General features: G+C 42.2%; 1 protein-coding gene across 1 annotated transcript in view; it reads right to left on the bottom strand.

Annotated features, from left to right (window-relative positions):
- Positions 1–22,812, bottom strand: part of RHBDF2 (rhomboid 5 homolog 2) — an 86,397-nt gene that overhangs the window by 2,258 nt on the left and 61,327 nt on the right. Inside the window, exons 9-17 of the mRNA XM_083354983.1 lie at positions 21,677–21,788; positions 20,097–20,171; positions 19,091–19,252; positions 18,401–18,510; positions 18,214–18,277; positions 16,234–16,328; positions 12,898–12,973; positions 12,166–12,266; positions 10,845–10,998 (exon numbers count right to left, since the gene is read on the bottom strand). Coding sequence (XP_083211109.1) covers positions 10,845–10,998; positions 12,166–12,266; positions 12,898–12,973; positions 16,234–16,328; positions 18,214–18,277; positions 18,401–18,510; positions 19,091–19,252; positions 20,097–20,171; positions 21,677–21,788 — 949 coding nt within the window. The remainder of the gene's footprint in view (positions 1–10,844; positions 10,999–12,165; positions 12,267–12,897; positions 12,974–16,233; positions 16,329–18,213; positions 18,278–18,400; positions 18,511–19,090; positions 19,253–20,096; positions 20,172–21,676; positions 21,789–22,812) is intronic.

The following is a 22,812-nucleotide window of genomic DNA, read 5'->3' as shown; positions in this document are numbered from 1 at the left end:
TGGGACTAAAAAAGTTCAACCAATCAATTCAAATATGCAGGGTAGATGCATATCTTTCCTTGGCTCCACTCTTCAGTCAAACCCTGTTCTGCGCATGTGCGTATGTACGCATATGCGCACACATTTTTTGCGGCTCCCAGTTTTTTCTTTTGTGAGGGAACCGGTTCCGAGTGGCTCTTTCACTGTTTCAGGTTGCTGACCCCTGGTCTAGGTCTTCTGAAGGATGTGTAGCACTGTGGATTTATGGAATTCACGGGCTGCCCTAATTTGTCACAATTCTGGGTGCCTTACCAAATACAAGAAGAAGAATAGTTTAAAAACAAGGAACGGCAGTGCCACCAAAAGTAACTAGAAAAAGAAGAAGCTGACAACCACTCAAAACATCATACTTGCTCCCTCTATCCCAGCGCCTGGGGACCCAGCCAGGTTTTAAGGGCTCATTTAAAAAGGCCACAGTGGGAGTCATAGGATGGTGTTTCAGAAGGCAGGTGCCATGGCAGAAAAGGATCCTTGTAAGATGGCCCTGCTTAATTGTTGGGCGCTGAAGCATGCCAACTTGGTCAGAACATGTGAGCTGGGCAAAATTAATGGTTCTTCCCAAAAACAAAACAAAAAAACACCCACATCAGAATTAGGATGCTCAGCTATAACAGGGAGTTTTATTTCTCAGTTTTCTACTAAGAAAACAAAAGTATACCTGCACATACACAAACTTAAATGAAACATACTAGAAAGAAATTATATTAAGGGACTTGGGACTTTGTCCATTCGTAGGACTAAAGGATTCAAGGTTTTGGTAATGGTTTTCAAGGCCCTACATTGCATGGGTCCGGAGTACCTCAGGGACCACCTGCTGCCGGCGTCAACTTCCCTCCGCCCTGTGCGCTCCCACAGAGAGGGCCTCCTCAGGGTGCCTCCGGTCAGAGAATGTCGGCTGGTGGCCCCCAGGGGGAGGTCCTTCTCTGTGGGCGCCCCGGAGCTATGGAATCGGCTGCCGGTTGAGCTCCGGATGGCGCCCGACCTTCGCTCCTTCTGCCGCGATCTGAAGACACATTTATTTGAACAAGCTAGCCTGGCCTGATGGGGGATGTTAGGGTTTTTTATGGGGTTTTTATACTGTTATTGTTTTTATCTGGGCGATTATTTAATTCCTTTTAATTTTTGTATTCTCTATTTATATGTGCCCTGTTCACCGCCCTGAGTCCTTCGGGAGAAGGGCGGTATACAAATTTAATAAAAGTAAAAGTAAAGTAAAAGTAAAGAAAGTCTGAGTTTGAAATGGGCTAGATATATTTGAAGATTCTACAGAAAATAAATCCCCAAAGGATTTGCCCAGTAGATAATATACCAGAAGTACATGGGAGTGTCAGCGGCTCAGAATGTTGCCAGCTCTTCCATTCTAAGTTTCCCTTACAGCGTACGTAACCTATTGTCTGCTTCCTGGTACATGCAAATACACACAAATGATAGACAGGGAGAGCAGTACACGTGTGTACTAATCAGAATACGTCCATGTGTTGCTGTTTGTCTGTGTAGGTCTAATCAAGGTAGATGCAGGTATGTGTCCTGTATATGTATATTTGAGACCCCAATCAGAACAACAAATAGGCATTTGCTGCTCTGATTAGGGTCTCAAATACAGATATACAGGTCACACATCTCCATCTACCTTGATTAGGCCCACACAGACAAACAGCAACACATGCACGTATTCTGATTAGTACACATGTATAAACAAATAGATCTAAGATATTACTGTACAGTACAGTACAGTATTCAAAATACATGCCTCTTATGACCACCCCAGTAAAAGATTTGGAAAGAATTCCAAAATCTGTGCACTGCATATTTTCTCTACCTTGTTGTAAAGGCACAGAACACATTTGTTCAGCATGAATATTTACTTTGCCTGTGAGTTTTTGCAGCATTTAAAATTCTAGAAAAGGACATTCACTGAACAAAATAAAAGAACCAGAAAATAAAAACAAGAATTTTCACTCATACATTTTCAAGCATGTTTTGCTCATCTGTTTATTATATTTGCTTAAAGTTTTAAAAAAAAACTTTAAGCAAAGCTGACCCTGGTTAATATCTAAATGGATGAGAAATAACAACTTTCATTTTATTAACAAGAAAACAAAATGGACATGTCATCTGGAATTGAATTTGACCCAAGGAGAATTTTCCTTTCAAGAAAAAGTGTAGTTTTTAATTCTGTACCAGAAATTCCAGTCATATTGCACAATGATTGCGAATATGAAATTTTACTTGATTAAGGGAACGGCTGAGTAAAGAGGCCTATAGTTTGCAGGACACAGAAACATCATTGGAACTACTGTCATAGAATATATTACAGGTAGTCCTTGACTTATGACCAAAACAGCCCAGCATTTTTGTTGGTGAGACAGTTGTTACATGAATTTTGCCCCATTTTACAACCTTTCTTGTCACAGTTGTTAAGTGAATCACTGCAGCTGTGACTTTGCTTGTCAGAATTTCCCAGTGATCACATGAATCCAGAATACCGCAACTGTCATAAATATGAGTCAGTTGCCAAGCATCTGAATTTTGAAGTTATGACCATGGGGATGCTGCAATGGTCAACAGTGTGAAAAATGGTCAAAAATCACTAACTGGTCACTAAATAAGCTGTTGTAAGTCAAGGCCTATCTGTATACTACCATTCCCAGTTTCTAAGTTTGCAAAAGAAAACTCAGAATATAGGACAAAAGGATTACGCAACACATCACTATCCAGTAAAAGGATATAGTTTCCTTGGTAGACCCTAAACTGAACTAGAGCCAACATGTGATTCAACTTCCAAAAAGAAAAAGAAAAAACTGGCCTGTATCAATAGGAGTAAACTATCCAGTTCAAGGTAAGTAACTATTCCCCTCTAATCTGCGCTGGTCAGATTGTACCTAGAATACCGAGTCCAACTCCGAGCAGCATTTTTTACAAAGGACACTGACAACCTAGAAAGGGCTTTTCAACTGATAGTATGCGTACCACTGGTGGTACTTTAGCACCTGGCAGGTGGTATGTGGCCCCTAGCCAAGAGTAGTGGGGGAGGGAACCAGTTAAAGCGGTGCCACACAGACCTGGAAGAGATCAACTGATGCTGCAGGGCTCGGCAGAAGTCCCAGGATCTGCGCGCATGGCTGCATGCTGGTAGGAGCTTCTGGCACACGAAGAAGAGAAAAGGAAGAAGTGGCAGAGAGAGTAGAAGCTATAAAAGGAGGTTTTGGCAGGAGAGGAAAAAAAAAACACCCGGAGAAAGAGAGAAGAGGCTTTTGTTAGCAAAGCGGTGAGGAGAGAAGGAGTGAGCGGCCTTTGCGAGCGAAAGGTGAGTGAAAGCGAGAGGGGCTTTTGAAAGCAACGTCTGAGTGAATGAGAGCAAGAGAGAAGCTAGTGTGAGCAATGTGTGAGTGAATGAGAGCAAGCTAGAGGCTTTTGCTAGCAAAAGGTGAGGGGTATCTGTGTGAGTCATGGGTGAGATAAAAAGGGAGAAGTGAGGGGGAGGAGGGAAAACGAAAAGAAAAGGCTTTGACTTCTGAGTTCCACTGTTGCAGTAGGAAGGAAGCATTAACATTGAACCTCAACTTTTTACTTTTCCATAATATTATAAACTAGCCATTTCTATAACAAATGAATCTTACAAGTGAAGCCTAAAATCCGCCCCCCTTTTTTTAATCATCACGCTTTTGTCACCTTGCTAAGCACTGGTGGTACTTGAATATTATCATGTCCTAAAAGTGGTACAATCTGTGAAAAGGTTGAAAAGCCCTGACCTAGAACAGTGCTTCCCAAACTTTTTCCTTCATTACTCAAAGCCACTTATTTGATTTTTATCCAATGTAGGTAAAACACTTTAAATCAATTTAAATGTCCCTGTAGTGATTAGGTAACGGCTTTGTGTGCCACTGCCCAAATAAAAATTACTTTTACCCAATTTGGGATAATTTACCCAGGTTTGACACACACTAATCTATAGCATGTCCAAAACAGTGTGACCAAGGGGCTTGAAAGAAAGAAAAAAAGAGCAGTTACATATGTTGGGTGTATGTTTTTTGCTCAAGTTTAAACAGAAGCTGTCTATCACCAATGCTGCTGTAGTAGATTTCTGCAATGGGCAAGGGGTTGAGCTCCACGGTACTTCCCAATCCTTATGTTCTATGATTCTATAATAGGTATGTTTGCTGCCTTAAGTTATATATAAAGTAATAAACATCTACATGAAACTTTTGGGCAAAATCATCCATCACCACAGATGAGGTATCACTGGTACACTGATGAAAGTCAGTTATATATCTCCATCCTGGATGAAGTAAGTGATGCTGTACTGTACTTCTGCAGTGCTTGGAGGCTGTGGGGGCCTGGAGGGGAACAACAGACTTCAGCTGAACCTTGGTAAGATGGAGTGGCTCTGGGTGGGCCCCTCTGTATGGAAGAGTTTATCATCTTTGCATGGGGTTGCACTATCCCAGATAGACTGGGTGCGTAACCTCAAGGTCCCCCTGGACACATGGCTCCTGCTCAAAGAACAGGTGGCAACCGTGGCTATGAGGGCATGACTTTGTGTTGTGCACCAGTTATACCTTTTCCTGGATAGGGAAATTCTCCAGTCACTCATTCATCTCCAAGTCATCTCCTGTTTGGACTATTACAACATGCTCTAGATGGGGCTACCCTTGGAAAGTCCAGAAGCTTCAGCTGGTATTGAATGTGGCCAGGTGAACAATTTTAGGCGCCCAAAGAAGGGTCCATGTAACACCTTTGTTCTGTGAACTACGTTGGTTGCTAGTTTGCTTCCAGGTCCAATTCAAGGTGTTGGTTGCGAAGCTATAAAGCTTTAGGAAACCATCTTTGTCACAACATTACATTGGTTCATCCCACCTGGTCAGGCAGGGGAGGTATGTTGGAAACCCTGTCAGTTAAAGAACTTCAACTGGTGGACTCTAGAAAGAGAGCCTTCTCTGCCATTGCTCCTGCCCTGTGGAATATTCACCCGCTCCCTGAGGTGAGGCAGGCCCCAAATTCTCCTGGCCTTCTGAAAAGCAGTTAAATAATGTCTGAGGCTTCCTTTGGGGGGCCCAGAGAAGCATGCAGGTGTAGGCTGGCTGGTGCCCTGAGAGTCCTCCCTTCGCCTTTTAACTAATTTTAAACAATGTTTAATCATGCTTGCCTCCTTTTAAATTTCTAAATTTTTAATTTTTATGTACTGTTTTTATATTTCAAAATACCTTTATATTTTATTGTACACTGCCCAGAGTTCCTCTCTGATGGCGATGGGCAGTTAAAAAATGTGAAAAATAATGAATAAGTTAATAAAGGTGGTATTAAAATCTAATAAAATTAAATTGCCATGCCCCAACAAATTAGAAAACTAAAAGATAATAACAGTATTCTCATGCCCAGGAGACAGAGTGTCAGCTGAAGGACTCCTACCTTAAGTTATGCTAAAATAAATTAAGGGTGGGACATTATCATAATTTATCAGTTTAAAAGATGGGGCTTCGTCATGATGCTATAGCAGAGGTCTTCAAACTTGGCTCTTTTATGACTTGTGGACTTCAACTCCCAGAATTCCTCAGCCAGGCACGCTGGCTGAGGTATTCTGGGAGTTGAAGTCCACGAGTCATAAAAGGGCCAAGTTTGAAGACCCCTGTGCTATAGTATCACTGGAAGAGGGATACGCAAGGGTTATCTATGAGTCGGCACTTTGTTGCCTTATGTTCTCAACAAAGCAGCACCTGAGAAGCGGCTGGTGCTGTTGAAGGGATTAGAGAAATGATCTCCTTTACAGCCTGTTAGAACTTCAGATTAGCCAACAATCTCTTACATCCCGTCAAAAGGCATGGGTACTATCATGTGAGAAGAAAAACAGACCCAACGCGTGCTGCCCCAACACATGGAGATAGAAAACTACAGTACTTTTAGGAGAATATTATCTTGTCTCAATTCTGCCTCAGACAGAGAATAAGGCAGATCTCCCATGCCTGAAGATCAATAAAAGGAAACCCATCTATCTATGCAAAATATTTGCTACCATTTTTTTCACTGAAACAACTGCACCTTTTTCAAAGGTAGCTACTTTAGTGAGTTGCCATGATCCTAAAAACAAAGATGGCTTCTTCAATGAGTTGCCAACTAGTGCTGCCTTCATACTGTTCAAAGTCAAATCTGAAGCACTGCACAGCCCCAGAATTTGATTTATTTAATAGAAAACATTATTTAATTAATCCCTTATACTTCAGTTTCAAGCCCTTAGATTCTTCCAAGTTATGAACAGGCACCACAATTCATTCTGAGAGCCATTTCCTTAATACAAATCTTCTTCTAATGATTCTGAATGGAGTTTGGCAAATGTTCTTCACTGCAAAGCAAATTTTCATTTTTAAATTAAGAATAGATGAAATGGAGGTGTCACGGGTGCCATTCTACCACACCTGATACTAGCCCTATATAGTCTATCACTCTTTGCCTCCCACCAGCAAAATCCTTTAGCAGTTTACTTACCCTATTTTTTTCTGAATTTCACACCACCCTTTGCTATGCTAGATCTGTCATCTTACACAAATTCTGACAAATTTGCTTGGGGAAAAAATGAGACAGCATGCACAAAGTATGGCTTCTGAAATTCTTTCCAACTGTTTTACAAACAATGGCCACGCACAAGAATGCATGAGAAGGTGTCATCAGAGCAGGTACATCTCTGTGTTTCATGTGGGGGTGTGGGGGTGTATGCATATAACAAAATTTGTGCATGGCCTTGGGGATGAGGTCCATCAGATGACCTCAGATTGACCTGAGGTCAATCTGATGCTGTAAATCAGACAAGAGGCAAGAGCCCCCAGTGGTTTAATGGTAAGAGGAAGAAATTTAGGAAGGACATAATCGTTCAGGCGATTAAAAGTGGTGGGAGGAAGTTTCTACATTCAGACTTGCAAGATTCTGTTAATGTAACCGTCTAATAAAGTGGAATGAGCTCATCTGAACATGCTTGGTTTAACTGAGAGGGCTGACAGTCAGGAAGGAGGAGTTTGTGGCATCCAGAGCTGTTTCTCTCAGAAAGTACACATTGAGAATGTTTTCTGATTTTTCCCCCCTCCACAAATGTTAGTCCATTTGTGACTTGATCTGTCTTTTGCTTTCTACTCCCACCCCCCCCCCACCTTGAAAATTTGGTCTTGTTCCATTCCGTTTATCTTGCAGGCTGACAGACAGCACCTGGGCCAACATTGCACTGGATTGGAAAGGCTGCTGAGCCTCCCTCGTTTCCATGGAGGCTGCGGTTTGAAGTGCATAAAGACCAAAGGCGCATAAAGACTAGTTACAGGCTTGCAACTAGTATATAAGATGCTAAGCTTCCACTGGTCCAGAGAGCTATGCATCACATCCTTGTATATTGTTTGGTTGCTTAGGCTACTAAGAAGGGAAATGGAAAACCCAAGGGAGGGGTTATTTCCATCGGCTGGTGCAGCCCTTCAGCAAATTTTCCAGTCTTCTCCACTCTCTTTCTTTTTTTTATTGAAAAGTTTTAAAATACATTTTATCTTTAACAATCCCCTCTCCCCCTCCCCTACCTATCCCTCCCTCCCCCCTCCCCCTCCCCCCTTCCACCTCCCCCCCTCCCCCCTCCCCCTCCCCCCTTCCCCCCCCCACTTCCCAGAGCTAAGTACAGGGTATAAAAACAAAGAACAATCATAAACATCCATATGCTACCAACAATAAATTCTTAAATCTATCACTCTCTAGCTCATATAAGGTAACTACAAACAATACTAATATTTCATATAGGAAAAAAAAGAAAAAGAAAATAGAAAGGAAGACTTATTCAAATGCTAAGTGAAACTTTTTAGTCCCATATTTCTTCTGAATATATTCAATCCATTTTTTCCACTCCATAATATAGCGTTCTTGCGAATGATCTTTCAAATAAGCCGAGATCTTTGCCATTTCTGCCAGGTCAGAAACCTTTAAAGTCCATTCCTCTATAGTCGGCAGTTCCTCCTTCTTCCAATACTGACCTATTAAAAGTCTTGCTGCCGTAATTAAAATCTCCACTCTCTTTCAAATCAGCAGCCGAAGCTGAATCAGCACTTCCTTTTGTTGCCACATGTCAGCAATGACATCATCAGATGCCCTCCGGCTTCCCAGCCTGTGCTGGGCCAGAAATAAGATGGCAGCTGGCCAGGCCCGTTGACTCACCAGCCATGTGCCAAGAACAAGGAGGAATTGGTGTGTGTGTGGGGGGGGGGGGAAATGAGAGAAAGGGAAAACTGCTCCTGGTCAAGAGAATTTGGCAGAGGTGGGCCAAAAGCTGCTTAGTGCTCTTTCTGAAAACTTTCCCTAATGAATTTATTTCTCGGTAACAAAGAGGCCCAAGGGTTTTCAGACTAGAAAAGCAAAGGGACTCCAACTGACAGAAAAAGAAAGGTAAAAATATCAATAGGGCACTCTCCCAGAACTGGAACTAGAGATCACATCTGAATGATCCTCCAGTTTTAAGTGCAAACAGATTCCTGCCCACCGAAAAATAACAGATTATAGTAATCATTATACTGTTCTTCTTGCTCTCTCTCTCTCTCTCCCCCCCCACCTCCATTCTCCCACTATCTTTAGCCAGCTAACTTGGGCCACTTCTCTGATTAATAGAAACCATATGGTATACCTCTCCTTCCCCCCCAAAAAAAGTTATCAAATTTCAAAGAAAGATAAAACGCAAGGTAATAATAAAAAAAGAAAAGATTAAAAACAAGGAAGTGGCTCAAAGAGAGAAAAAGTTAAAAAGTGACCAATTTCTCCAGTACAGTTACAAATATATAACAAAATAATCTCTTTTATATTTCTCTCATCATAACAAATCTAATCAAATCCTAAAAACCAAAACTTTATTTACAATTTATTGCAATCCTGACAACCTGAAAGCTGGAAACAAAGACACACTCAGTAACACAAACCAGATCCAGTCTTCCAGCAACACAACATGCCTTACAATTTATTAATTGATTAATCATATTTCTGTCCTGCCACCGTCACAGGGTTCAGAGTGGCTTAGAAAAGTCAGAAAGTAAAATAAAATATTGAAACACAAGGATAAGAGACACAAAGCCCAAACACAGTGTATGGCATTAACCCTCAAAAGTTCTCTGGATAAGCTCTGATTTATTTTTTTTATGTTTTGGAAGATGGAAAATGTTGCTGGCCGAGAAATCTGCAATAGGAGATCCTTGCAGAGGGTTGGCCCCATCACTGAAAGACAAAGACTTTTGAGCTTCCTGACCTCCTGAATATAAGGGACAACCACAAGGTTGTCAAGAAACTGATTCAGTTTCCTTGGCATTGTGGATGGCAAGAAATGACACCTCATATTTAAATAGTCTTATCTCTGTTTACTGGGTGGCACAATGGCTGAGGACCTGCGGTGACTAATGGAACTTCAACCCATTAGGCAGATTTCTCGAACCTGGACTGTCAGTTTTCCAGCTGACAGTGTCTTTACACTGAGTTTGTCAGCTGGAAAACTGACAGTCCAGGTTCAAGACCCATGTGCGACAGGGTGAGGTCACCCTAGGTCCTGCCAACCTGACAGTTCAAAATATGCAAATGCCAATAGATAAATAGGTACTGCTCCTACAGGAACTGTTATTGCATTCTGTATTTTCATGTTGGCCACATGATGATGGAAACATCTCTCAGACAACACAAGCTCCTTCGGCTGAGAATTGGACATGAGCACTGCCCCCTAGAGTCAGTCATGACTAGACAGAGGAAACCTTTAAAGCTTTATCTCTGTTTACTAAACTGGGATGCCAACAACAGTTATGGTCCTGCCAAACACCTTTTGTGCATTCCTTCCCTTTTGCATGCTAACAAAACCAGAGGGTTTGGGTTAAGAACACTTCCTCTTTATATCCACACTGGAAAACTATAATTATTTCAGTATCTGATACTCACTTCAAAACCATGACTTCATTTTCAGAAGTGATCAAAAGTCTTTAACCATAATATCAGCCTTTGGAATTAAGGGAAAGCTGCAATTAACTGAAATTTGCTGGCTTGTTTTTCAGTTTCATGAAATGACTGCATTCTCAACTGCAATGTGTCAAATGGTTAGGAGAGCATACGATTGTCTGAACAAAGCCAGCATGGAGACAGAGAAAGAAGGGAATATGTATGAGAAAAAGATAAATTCAGTAGTTATATAGGAAGATTTTAAAAGCCATTTCTTCATATTGTTCATATGCTGCCTTTTGCTCATGTAGATCCTACTTTTACATCAGTGCCCTGTAAACTAAACAGTACTCTCAAACAGTGACCTCAAATATTTCAGAATCTAAAAATCGTGTATTTATATCCCAGTGACAAAAGGAGTTCAACTCCAAATAACATCATGAGCACCTGTATGTGATTTTGCTGGCAGTTGCAAAAGTGGTTTGCTTTCCCAGTCTAGTTTACAACCTTCACATTTTCTGGCCTCCCATACTTGTAGTAAGCTGGATTGATCTGGCTTAGTTTTTTGAGATCAACCTAGGTCAGCTGCGTGCTGCCAATTATTCAGGAGAAAGCACAGTTGGGTCGTGACGATGTGTTCTTTTTACTAATCTTATTTCTATATTCTTTTGCTATAAGAATGTAGTACCAGATGCAAAGCATTTGTGTTGGTTTTTTTACAGTGATCAAGTTCTCCTATTGCTACTGATTTTGAAGATTTAATAGCATTTTCAAATTTGGGGGCTGCTGAACATGATCCAGTGCACCTGAGGAATATTTATTTTCAGCTCATTCATACAACTATAAGAAGATTCTCCTTCGACAGAAAAGCCCATCAATTTCCTTACCTCTGCCCTGTAGGGTAGGAAGATGGCACTAGCCAGATTGCCTGTGATGCCACTGAGGATGAAGATGATAGTGATACGAAGCCAGCCTGCCAGCTTTTCCAAATCTCTGAGCACTGTCATCTGGAAGATCACAGACACCAGACAATGGATAATCCTATGGGAGACAGACAATTGAATCAGATCAAAGTTCCCCACTGCTTCAAAAAGAGAAAAAAAGCCTTTCTCCTTCACCTCTCCACACAATACTAGTTTGGACAGTGTTACAGGTTATAGCTGTTATGCTAAACATTTGCCAGTTTGATAAATAGCCTGGATTGTCACAAGGAATCCTGAAATCAGTTAAAATACAAGTAGCTAGAACACAGATTGTGGTCTCTTCATATCCCTGTTTAAGTACTTTGGGATGAGGTTTTGACTCCCACTACCTAACAGGAGTAGCACAACATGAACCTGCACAACCATTCCCATCATTCATACAGCTGAAATGGAGGGGGTGTAGAGAGACGCAACTTGAAAAGTGAGAATCAGTTGATGTGTGGAAAGGCCATGAAGTCCACTTAATTCATTCAGTAGAAACAAAAAGTCAGGATACTTTTGAAGGGCTATACTTGCTCAAGCCAATTATCAGAAAGGATCAAGGACTAGACTAGAAGAGAAGAGTTGGAAGGGACCCTAGAGGTCTTCTAGTCCAACCCCCCTGCTTAGGCAGGAAACCCTATACCATTTCAGACAAATGGTTGTCCAATCTCTTCTTAAAAACTTCCAGTGTTGGACCACCCACAACTTCTGGAGGCAGGTTGTTCAACTGGTTAATTGTTCTAAGTGACTAAATTCTAAGGTATTTTATTTTTTAAAAAGCTCTGACTGTATAATCACCCTACTTCATTAATGATATTTTAGATAGGGTGTGGGTGTCACCTTCTGACTGAGATCATCCCATTTCTATTGCTTCCTTTTATATTTTCCACTTCCATTAATCTCTCCCTAATATATTAAAGTGCAGAATAGTTCCACAGTGTTTCTTAACTGCTGATGCTTAAAGATTTCTGTCTGGAAATAACTTATGAATGCTTGCAGGACAAAGCCAGGAAAGACCAGGCCTGAATCAGTTAGGTAGGCCTCATTTGTAGCTTTTTGGCTCTGATCAACACCACTTTCTGACCCCTCTCCCCACCCGCAGACAGAAAATTAGACAAGCAGCAAAGGAAAACTGAACAAATAATGAGATAAGATACTGAGATTCCCAGTGCAAAAGTATAGACGGAACAAAAACACAAAAGGCAGAATCAAAGGATCAAATCTCTCTCTCTCTTTTGCTTACCCTGCATGAAGGAATAAAGACAACCAGAGCCTGTAGAACTGATCTGGAATCTCTGGGTTAAGAAATGGTAAGAGACCACACACTACACCCATGCAGTGAACCTGGAACAGAAGGGAAAAAAAGACTTTAAAGTATGTAAATAACCATTGTCCAACCTGCTGCTGGCAGTCATGGACTACATCTTCCAGAATTCCCAGCCATCATGGCAGGAAATGGCAAAAGCTGTGATACAGCATATAATAAAGACCACACCAGATTTTAGAGGAATGGGGTGTAGTAATAAGCAGCAATAAAACACTGGTCTTGCTTGACTCAGTAGGACTCAACAATGCCTGAGATTTATTGCTTTTCAACTTACCATAATGCTTTCTAGCAGTGTGGTGCCAAGGCATTTTTTTCAAAACCTGCGTTGACCTGCTTGGCACTACTTAGCTTATGGATATTTAGCAGAAAGCCAAGGCCGTATCTGTGAATCTTGCTGAGACACCTAGGCCTAGCAACTACTTAAGAGGTCAGACTCTGATGCTGTCCCTCCTCTGAAGCTCTTTAGCCCTTTTTCAAACAAGAAATAATATTCTTCTAGCCTTACTCTACAAATACAGGGCAAACATTTGACATCAACACATCTTGGGATAGTCCTTCCCATATCGGACTCTCACTAAATGATCCAGCTGCTGGGATCTGAAGTTCAAGTGTCAGAAATAAGAAAAGCTCCCTGAGGACATTACTTGCCTGTGAACAAAGAGTTGCTTCTTCATGGAAGTGGCCATGCATGAACTCACAGTACTCCCGAGTTGTTATTTCACAGCTATTATTAAAGAGAGTGATAGAGTCAGTTTAATTCATCATCTCTTCTTTTATCTCAATTTCAGTGGCATGGATTTTAATTGCCCTATCTTTACAATTGCAATTTATATTTGTATTTAATTTCATTCTTGTAAGCCACTTTGGTTGCTTATATGAGTTAAAAAAAACCAGGATACATATATATACACAGTGCTTTTTTGTAAAAGAAAAAGGTGCCGGAACTCACACATGTCATACAACCCGCCTTGCCTATCCTACAAGCTTCCATCCAAAAAAGGTGCCGGAACTCTGTTCTGAGCGTTCTATGAAGAAAAAAAGCCCTGTATATACATACATATCCCACCAGGCTCAAGGTTGACTCAGCCTTCCATCCTTCCGAGGTACGTAAAATGAGGACCCAGATTGTTGGGGGCAATAAGCTGACTTTGTAATAATGCCGCTTGGGCGGGGGGGCGAAAGCCCTAATAAGCAGGCATATACATAGAATGAAGGCTATTACTAAGCAGATTGATTTGTGCTTAGATTGTAAGCCACCCTGAGTCTTCGGAGAAGGGCGGGATATAAATGGGATTAAAATAAAATAAAATAAATAAAAATACCAATGTGCAAAATGTTTTGAATTCAAAACACTTGTTCACACTTATAACAGCAATTTTAAATAGTTTGGAAGTCCTTTTAGCTTCAACGATTCAAAAGGTTACTTTGACCCTGAAAGGCTTCCAAGATGGTCAGAGCACAAGTTTCATGCTTGAGCCTGGAACAATCCAATTTCAAATCACTGTACAACTCAACAATCAACAATAATATAGCTACTAATTTTCAATTATCCATTAAAATATGATGGAATGTAGTGAGGAAGTGGATCCCCAGGAGGGAGAGGATGCAATCCAGGTCAGTAAGAGGCTATTCAATCCAAATGTCCATGGAGATTCTCAGTCATCCAGGTATGGTTGTCCCAAAGGTGCTTTTTTCAGGAGGCAACTGGACTTTCTTGTGTTTCTTTTGAAAACGTTTTGCTTCTCATCCAAGAATCTTCTTCAGTTCTGACTAGATGGTGGGGAGTGGAAGGATTTATATTGCTTGCTGACAGCTGGTCCTCTGCATTCCTTTAGAGCAGGGCTTTTCAACCTTTTCACCCATTGTACCACTTTTAGGATATGTAATATCCGAGTACCACCAGTCGCCTAACAAGGTGTCAAAAACGTGATGACCCAAAAAAAGGGGGGGGGGAAACGTGATAAAGTATGAAGTCATCAAGTTTTTGACACCTTGCTAGGCAATTGGTAGTACTCGGATATTTTAGGATATTGCTATATCCTAAAAGTGGTACAACTTACAACAGTTCGCTTAGTGACTGTTGTAAGCACCAGGATCAGTGCCAGGCTCCAGCTGATTGGCGATTCTGTGGAGCTCAGCAGAAGCGCCAGGATCAGCGCCAGGCTCCAGATGATTGGTGCTTCTGTGGGGCTCAGCAGAAGCACAAGGATCAGTGCCGGGCTCCAGCCGATCAGAAGCACCAGGATCAGCTGGAGCCTGGCGCTGATCCTGGAGCTTCCGCTGAGTCCTGACAGCCCTGCAGCTCCAGCCGTCTCTCACTCAGGCTTGTGCGGTGCTGCCACCAGTTCAGCTCATTCCCCTCCCCCACTACTTCTCTAGGATGATCACGTACCACCTGCCAGGTGCAATGTACCACCAGTGATACGTGTACCACTGGTTGAAAAGCCCTGCTTTAGAGCAGGGGTTTTCAAACTCGGCCCTTTTATGACTTGTGGACTTCAACTCCCAAAATTCCTCAGCCAGGCACGCTCAGCGTGCCTGGCTGAGGAATTCTGGGAGTTGAAGTCCACAAGTCAAAAAAGGGCCAAGTTCGAAGATCCCCGCTTTAGAGAGTCATTTAAACCATTTGGAGGTTTACCTGTGTCTTCAGGGTTACAAATGTGTGTGGAGCCTTCTTGGCTGCAGGATGTTTTCTGCCCTGTGTCCCTTCACTGTTGAAGACAGGCACAGGCTGTTGGGGATGAGTCTGTGTTGTCTGAATCTCAAACTGAAGCATAAATGCTTCCTGTGGTCTCCAAAGCAATACAAATCCTTCCACTCCCCACCATCTGGTCAGAGCTGAAGAAGCTTCTTGGATGAGAAGCGAAACGTCTTCAAAAGAAACACAAGAAAGTCCAGTTGCCACCTGAAAAAAGCACCTTTGGGACTCAATCCAAATGTTATGTGTGAGACAAAGAGGATGAAGACAGTCCCTCCCTAATAGTCCACAGGGTGTAGCTACAGATACTGGAGTGTTCAGTCTGGCAAGATTTTGTCTCTAAGTGTGAAACAATAAAGAACACTGCTTGGAAGAATCACCATGTGTCATTCTTGGTTTGGGGCCTGACAAAGCTCTTGTCTTGCACAATCAAGATTTGGGTTAATGATCACAAAACAGCCATTGTCCACACTGTTACAGCCTGATGAGATTTAAGTGCAACATCTGAGGGGCTGTAGATTCCCTCATCTATTTAGCAAAGACTGTCCCATCGTCATATTCAAAGAATACTATGTTATGTGAACATACCTATGATACCTTTCAAGTACATTTCTAGATATGACAACAAAAACAAAACTCATAACCCACTTTAAGCATCTTGGCCAAATCTAGGAAAAAGCACTATTTGTTCTAATTATGCTTCATTCAAGATGACTTTATTTCAAGTTCAATGCATCCAACTGAATTCTCAGATAGCTTCTTAATTGCCTTCAGATCAGTTCTGCTCTAGAATGTCTCTAAGCATTTTAACGTAACAAATTTATTAGGGCATAAACCAGATGCATTAAGATTGCATAGAGTGAACTCTGTTAGATGAAATGCTGCTAAAGAAGGAACCTTTTGTGAGAGTTCAGAGATTGAATTAGACATAACAAAGTCTCCCTGAAATTCATGGGGCTTAAAATAGCTCGGTGACTAATTGTCTCAATGATTTCAGTGTTTCTAATGAGTAACATGGTCTGTATTCTAAAATAATAGTAACAGACTCAAATGCTGCATTAAACAGCAGATCTGAACAACAAAACTTGAACAATACTAAGCTATGTTTTTTTTCATTTTAAATATGCATGCTAATCAAATACACTTTACCTCAATAGCATTGCTGAGGGAATTATGAGAAACTTTCTACATGGGCAGGCTTTAACATTGATCCCCAAACGGAACAAAAAGAGTTTCATGGTTGCTAAAAACAACACTTAGATGCTCCCCAAATCACAAGCATTTACCTGCCTTTGGTTCCAATGCAACATGGCCTTCCTTTAATATCACAGTCCATATGCAAGAAACCAGTGTGGTTACTTTTGACCTGATCAGTACATATCTGTAAATAAAAGAAGTTCACAATTAAAAGGGTAAAAGGGATGGGGGAAGTACACCCAATGTCATTTTAATTTTGCATAGCTGACTATAGTATAGTATAGTATAGAGTTATAGTATAGTTATAGTATAGTATAGAGTTATATTTTAGGGCAGACATGTCAAACACAAGGCCCGGGGGCCGGATCCGGCCCGTGAAGTGGTTTCATGCGGCCCACGAAGCCATCCTGGAAACAGCGAGGGAACAGCCCCCACTGCCTTGGCCCTGGCCCAGAGACCCTCCTTCTGCCAGAGACCCTCAGATCTCTCCCACTCCTGCCCGGGTCCCCATAGGCACCCTTGATGCGAACGATGTAGAGCTGGCCACGCCCACCCAGTAGGCCATACGCACTCTAGCCATGCCCACCCAGTAGGCCACGCCCAACCTGGCCACACCCACCCGGCCCCTTGAGGGCAACCGCAATGCTGATGCGGCCCTCAATGAAATTGAGTTTGACACCCCTGTTTTAGGGTATGGAAAAATAAGAACACCACCACCAAGACAACATCCCAAGATAGCAGACAAATAGTTAAATGTACTCAGAAAACAAAGATTCCTACTGACTTCTTTGCATGGAAAAGTGGACTAGGGTATGGCTATATACGTGGACACTTCTGCACACACATGCTACATAGGAACATACATCTGAAGTTCCTACATTCCAACAGAAGAGAATATCTGTGGTGCAGGGTTGAACTGTGGAATCCTTAAGTGTTCTCTGAGCTTGGTGGTTTGCTTGCAGACATTTCACTACCTGACTATGTAACATCATCCAAGGAATATGAGGATGACTTGGAGAATGAGGGGAAGAAATGCTACCTAGGAAATGGACAAGAGAAGCAGAAGTTTTGGTAGCTTACTGGTCAGAGAAAGTAACTTAGAGTGGCTACACCCTAATTGATCAGTTACATTAAAAGTGGCTATGGGAAGTTTGTATTTTCAGACTTGCAAGATTCTTACAATTAAATAGAATTGATTATTCTAGTCGCGTTTGAGTGGGGGGGTATGGTCCTGCCAGTTTGCATGGGGGGTATGGTTTTCTTCTCGATATTTTCTTGTTTGCTGCTTGTTGTTGGCAACATCCATATAAGCAGGGTTAACACTAGACACCAACACTCACTATCACTGATGAGTTACCTAGTTGGGTAATGAAACTTCTAAAGCAGGGGTGTCAAACTGCCAGCCCGTGGGCCGGATGCATCATAGGTAAGCCACGCCCACCCAATTGCCGGCAATGGCGAAAAAGCTCAGATACGTTGCACGTCACATGACATTGCGAGTTTGACATGTCTGATCTAAAGCAAAGAGTCAAGCTCAGATAGCACCAGGGACTTCACAGTTCCTACATTTCAATTTTGCTTCTACACACTTTCCTTTTTTCCTACTTTGCATGGTTCTGGAAACTCTTTTGCTAGAATTCAGCCTTTCACTCCATGTAAGTATAAACAGAGTACCAAAATCAACCCTATTTGAATTTGATAAATGGGTATTACCTCGGGAAAAAACCATGCATGCATGCATGCAGGAAATCACAGTTCCTTCTCTCATTAGGCAGATTCTTCTATGAAGCAAACTGTGCTGCACCAGGTAACCAGGCAAAAAAGCAGTTCAAACAGCTTTTTTCTTTATTACCCTCACATAAAATCATTTTCAGACAACACAGAAATTAGTGAGACAATTAACAGTGATGACTTATTTAAGCCCCATTAATCTCAGTGAGACTCAATTCTTTCAAGGGAGGGAGGGAGGGAGGGAGGGAGGGAGGGAGGGAGGGAGGAAGGAAGGAAGGAAGGAAGGAAGGAAGGAAGGAAGGAAGGAAGGAAGGAAGGAAGGAAGGAAGGATCTTTACTGGCCACTTGGTGATGTCATCTGGCCAGAGATGAGGTGGATTTGAAGCTGGCTCCTCACAGGTCCTGTTGGAAGACAAACAGAAGTGAAGAGTTAGAAATGTCCTAACATCTTACATTCCATGCTTCCCCCTCTCATCTTATTCATAATGCACAAGACCTTTGTTGAGGTGAAGGTATATGTCTCACCTGGGATCCTGAGAACAAACTGCTCCTGATAGCCTTCTCCAACTTGAATTGCTGGGGTCAACAGCTGGTGGATTATAGTCTGGCCACTTTACAAATGTGGCCAATGTTTCCTATAGAGGAAAAAAATGAGTTTGTAAACTATGTATCACAGCATCCACAAGTAATATTTCTGTAATACACATTCATATTTTTAAAGGAATAAAAATCCCATCAGAAGTCTGCTCGTACAATTTTCTCCCACATACGTGATCTCCCTTATGACCATGATCACCATCACTGAGGATGTTATTTAAGTAACTACCCTTTAACAAAGTATTCAGTAGAATAAAAATAAAGACAAAGAAAATTTGCAGTAATTATATTAATTACATGACTAGGTGTAGCCCATAAAAACTGAGAATTATGGAAATGTTAACAGTATTTGAAAGGAGATTGCTACAATCAAATTTAAATGTTCATTTTAGTACATCGGCTTTTCCTCTGCCTTATTTCCAGAAAACAGTGATCACTGACCTCACAGAGAAAAAAATGGTGGAATTAAACCATGATTCTCAAAGCTCATGAAAGTCATATAGAAGCTTTCTTCAACTTGAAACCTACTGGTTGGGAATTCTGGAAGATGCAGTCCCAACTCATTCCAAACCCCAGTCTGACGGAGGTGATTATCAGCGGTCAGAATCGTGCTCTTACCGAGCAATCCTCACGCAAAGTCTGAACACAACCAGAGTTATCATTCTGGACACAGCAGCCAGAGTTACGCTCTTTCTCCCTCTCTTTCTGGACCAGCTTCTCAATCTGTTGGTCCTTCCGGATACAGGGGGAGAACTTGGCTCCCAGATGGATCAAGTCAATCTGAAATAGAAAGCGACAGTGTGAAAAGCACTCAAGGAACAAGGATTTTGCCATGTAACGTCTCCCCACACCCCAGTGAGTGGTGGAGGACTTTAGAAAAAGCCATACATACTGAGATGACTCAAAGTGCTAAGCTTCATTTTCCTTTTTGTTACTGTTATGGAAGGTAGATGGATTGCTATGCATGTTCCATAACAGTAATAAACATAAATGTGCCACCAAAAAGGTTGGATTAAGTAAAAACATGTCTTGTGCATTCCAGAACAATCTGCATGTGTCCCCTTCCTTACAACTCTTATATATAAGTATAAAACATTCTCTCTTCTTCTTGAGAATTTCGTGGAATAGTTAAAATTCTCAGCGGGCACCTAAATACTTCTTTTCTTGGCACATATCCTCAATTAAGGTTGAAAAATGTATGAGAGAAATGGAGCATCTGATGCCAAGATGGAGAACACACCCACTGATGGGGAGCAGTCTAATTTTCATGTGTTGTAGCTGGTGATCATATAATACACGTCTCCAATGGGAAGAATGGGCAACCTGTAAGCACCACGCAGCTCCCATCCTTTTTTTTTTGAATCTGCAGAGCCTGCAAAATCACACTATAAAATCTGATGACAAGTTACTGAACTACAGCTTAGTTGCTAAGAAGAGAATCTTCTTAATTGTAGTTTAGCAACATCTGAAGAGTGATAGGATCTCTATCTCTGCTCTCGTTGGTTACAATCAAGTCAGCCCAGGAAGTTACAGACTTCTCATGCAATGAGTCATTTGGAGTAGCACATGGCAGAAATTTCCTTTTAGAAGAAAGCAATGAAAAAAAAGGAAGGACAGCCTTTACCGAACTTGGACCAATCCAGAAGTTCTCCTGTTGGATATATTTCACACTTTCATACACGCCTTTGTTTCGTAATATCTGCAAAATTATGATGAAGAGAAATAAGTATCTCAAGGCACAGATTAGATGGGGGTCTTTCCCCCATAACAACAAACAATAGATTTCAGTAGGAGTGGCTTTCTGAGCACGTCACATTTTCACAAAAAGATATGGTTTCATACCAAACTGAAGAAGACTTATTCAAGGGAAACTATTTCAAATCATATTTTTTTTGCTAATCTGCATTTGAATCTATAGTTTTGCATTTTTTTTCTGGGTAGATTGCATTGAAGAACCTTAGCACAATAGTTGCCTTATTTATATTGCTAAAAGAAAAGAATGCAAATCTTGGTTTCTTTGGCTACTGATTTTAGGTTTGGGCACTGAGCCAATTATTGTCATTCATTCAACCCAGAATATTATCTATTAGAGCAGTGGCTCCCAACCTTTTGGGTGCCAGGGACCGGTTCCATAGAGGGCAGTTTTTCCATGGACCATGTGCTGCCTGGATCCCACACGTGTACAAATGGGGCTTTGTTCGATTGTGCAGCCTGGTTCTTGCTCGGTTGCGGACTAGTGCCGGTCTGCAGATCAGGTTGAGGACACCTGAGAATTCTGAAGATTTTCTGGAACTTCTAGTTACCACTGTGTGTTATAGCATGTTTGTTTGGGTCTGCTAGATGCATGGAAAATAGCTGATAAGATCTACATTGAGAAGGAGTTACTTTCCAGGTCCAGTCTGACCTGTTGTTTTGAACTTTCAAGTCCCAAGAGTTTAAACCCAGAGTGTCTCCTTAGGGGCCCTCCAGATCCAATGGGGCTAGAATTCCCAGCTGACCCAGCTACTGGCCATTCTGACTGAGAATTCTGAGAATAATATGTAGTTCCAATGTATCTGCAAGGCAACTGATTAAGGTGGGCTGGTTTAGATCAGCAGGCGCTCTCGGTGTCAGCGTTGTCTCAACTGACTGGGTGGCAGTCTGTTGTCTGGCTGATACAGACACCAGTGCATGGTTAGTTCAGTAAAATATTTTTTTAATTCTTAAAATATTAGTAAAGAACTATGTTGCTTTATTGAGCATTTGAAGAAAGGTTGCAATTTACTTCAAAAGTCTTCATTTGTAATTAATCTCTAATTGTCACATAAGTAGGGGCCTTTTAAAAAAAATAGTTTGTTTTGTATAGGTAGCCCTTCTTTAGGGAGCACAATTGGGAGCAGCAACTCAGTTGTTATGCAATGTGGTCACTAAGTGAAACTGTGACTGTGCTTATGATTTTACGTTCGCTTTCCTTTGCTTTACTGACCTACAAAGGTCACATATGCGATGATTGACGTCAAAGTAACTTTTTCATCACTGTTGTAATTGGGAACGGTCACTAAATGAGGCAATTGCTAAAAGAGCACTAACTGTATACAAATACATCTTTTAAATTGCAGCTGGCCACCCAGAGGTTTTTAAAAGGTGGGGTAAGAAAAGATGTTCATGTTTTCATATTTCACGGAAATCACAAAGTAAGCAGTACTGAAATATAATTAGACTCACTAATTCTGTTTTCACATGCTGAGCAAAGCCGACTGGAGCAAATCCGTAAGTGCAAATGATAAGTAGAGTGATGATGATGTGGACAAACGTGATCCAGTACGTAAAGTAAGGCCTGTTTCAGACAAAGAAGAAAGGGTGGAGGAAAATGTCAAAAACCAGAAGGGATTCTGTAGATACATTTCAGTCTGAAGTTCTTTGTTAAAAAAGAGACTACATCTAAATATTTAGAAAGCATGGCTAATTCAGTAAGTATCTTATCCACAAAAGATAATGAATGTGCAGCATTCAGGACACAACATGGAAAAGAACTCAAAATGGCGGATAGGTTCTGCAGACAAAATATCCCCTTCTTTAATATTGGAGCCATTGCTGCTTTCCAAACCATTTGAAATATACTCCTTGCCCACCTACAAATACCATATTTTCTGGCGTATAAGACGACTGGGCGTATAAGACGACCCCCCAACTTTTGAGATGATTTTCAAAATTTTTCGTCTTATACGCCGGAAAATCAGCGAGCCCGGGAAGGCACGCCCTCCCCTCTCACTGTGGAGGAAGCAGGGCAGGCTGGCGTCTGGCGGGAGTCGGCAGGGCAGTCCTGCACACGCTCCCTGCCTCCTAAGGAGTCCTCGGGGAGCCATGGCAGGCGCCTCACGCTCTTCACTCTTGAAGCAACATCGGCAGAGCCGTCCGGCATCAGGCGGGAGCCGGCAGGGCAGTCCTGCACACACGCGCACTCCCCGGCTGCTAAGGAGTGCTCCTTAACAGCTGGGGAGCGCATGCGTGCGCAGGACTGCCCTGCCGGCTCCCGCCCGACGCCGGACGGCTCCGCCGATGCTGCTTCAAGAGGGAAGAGCGTGAGGCGCCTGCCATGGCTCCCCGAGGACTCCTTAGGAGCCGAGGAGCGCGCGCATGCGCAGGACTGCCCTGCCGGCTCCCGCCAGACGCCAGCCTGCCCTGCTTCCTCCATAGTGAGAGGGGAGGGCATGCCTTCCCGGGCTTGCTGACTTGCAGCCAAGCCGGAGCCGAAAGGGGCTTTTCCTTCCACCCACCCTTTGGAATAGACGCAAGAGCTCCCGAGGTCTGGCGTTTGCAAGGGGGAGGGGAAGGGGCTGAGAGGCTCTTGGGGGTGGGAA

This window comes from Vipera ursinii, assembly GCF_947247035.1.
Source record: "Vipera ursinii genome assembly, chromosome: 2".
Classification (NCBI taxonomy): domain Eukaryota; kingdom Metazoa; phylum Chordata; class Lepidosauria; order Squamata; family Viperidae; genus Vipera; species Vipera ursinii.
The sequence above is the reverse complement of the archived record's forward strand: the minus strand, read 5'-3'. Positions and strand labels throughout refer to the sequence as shown.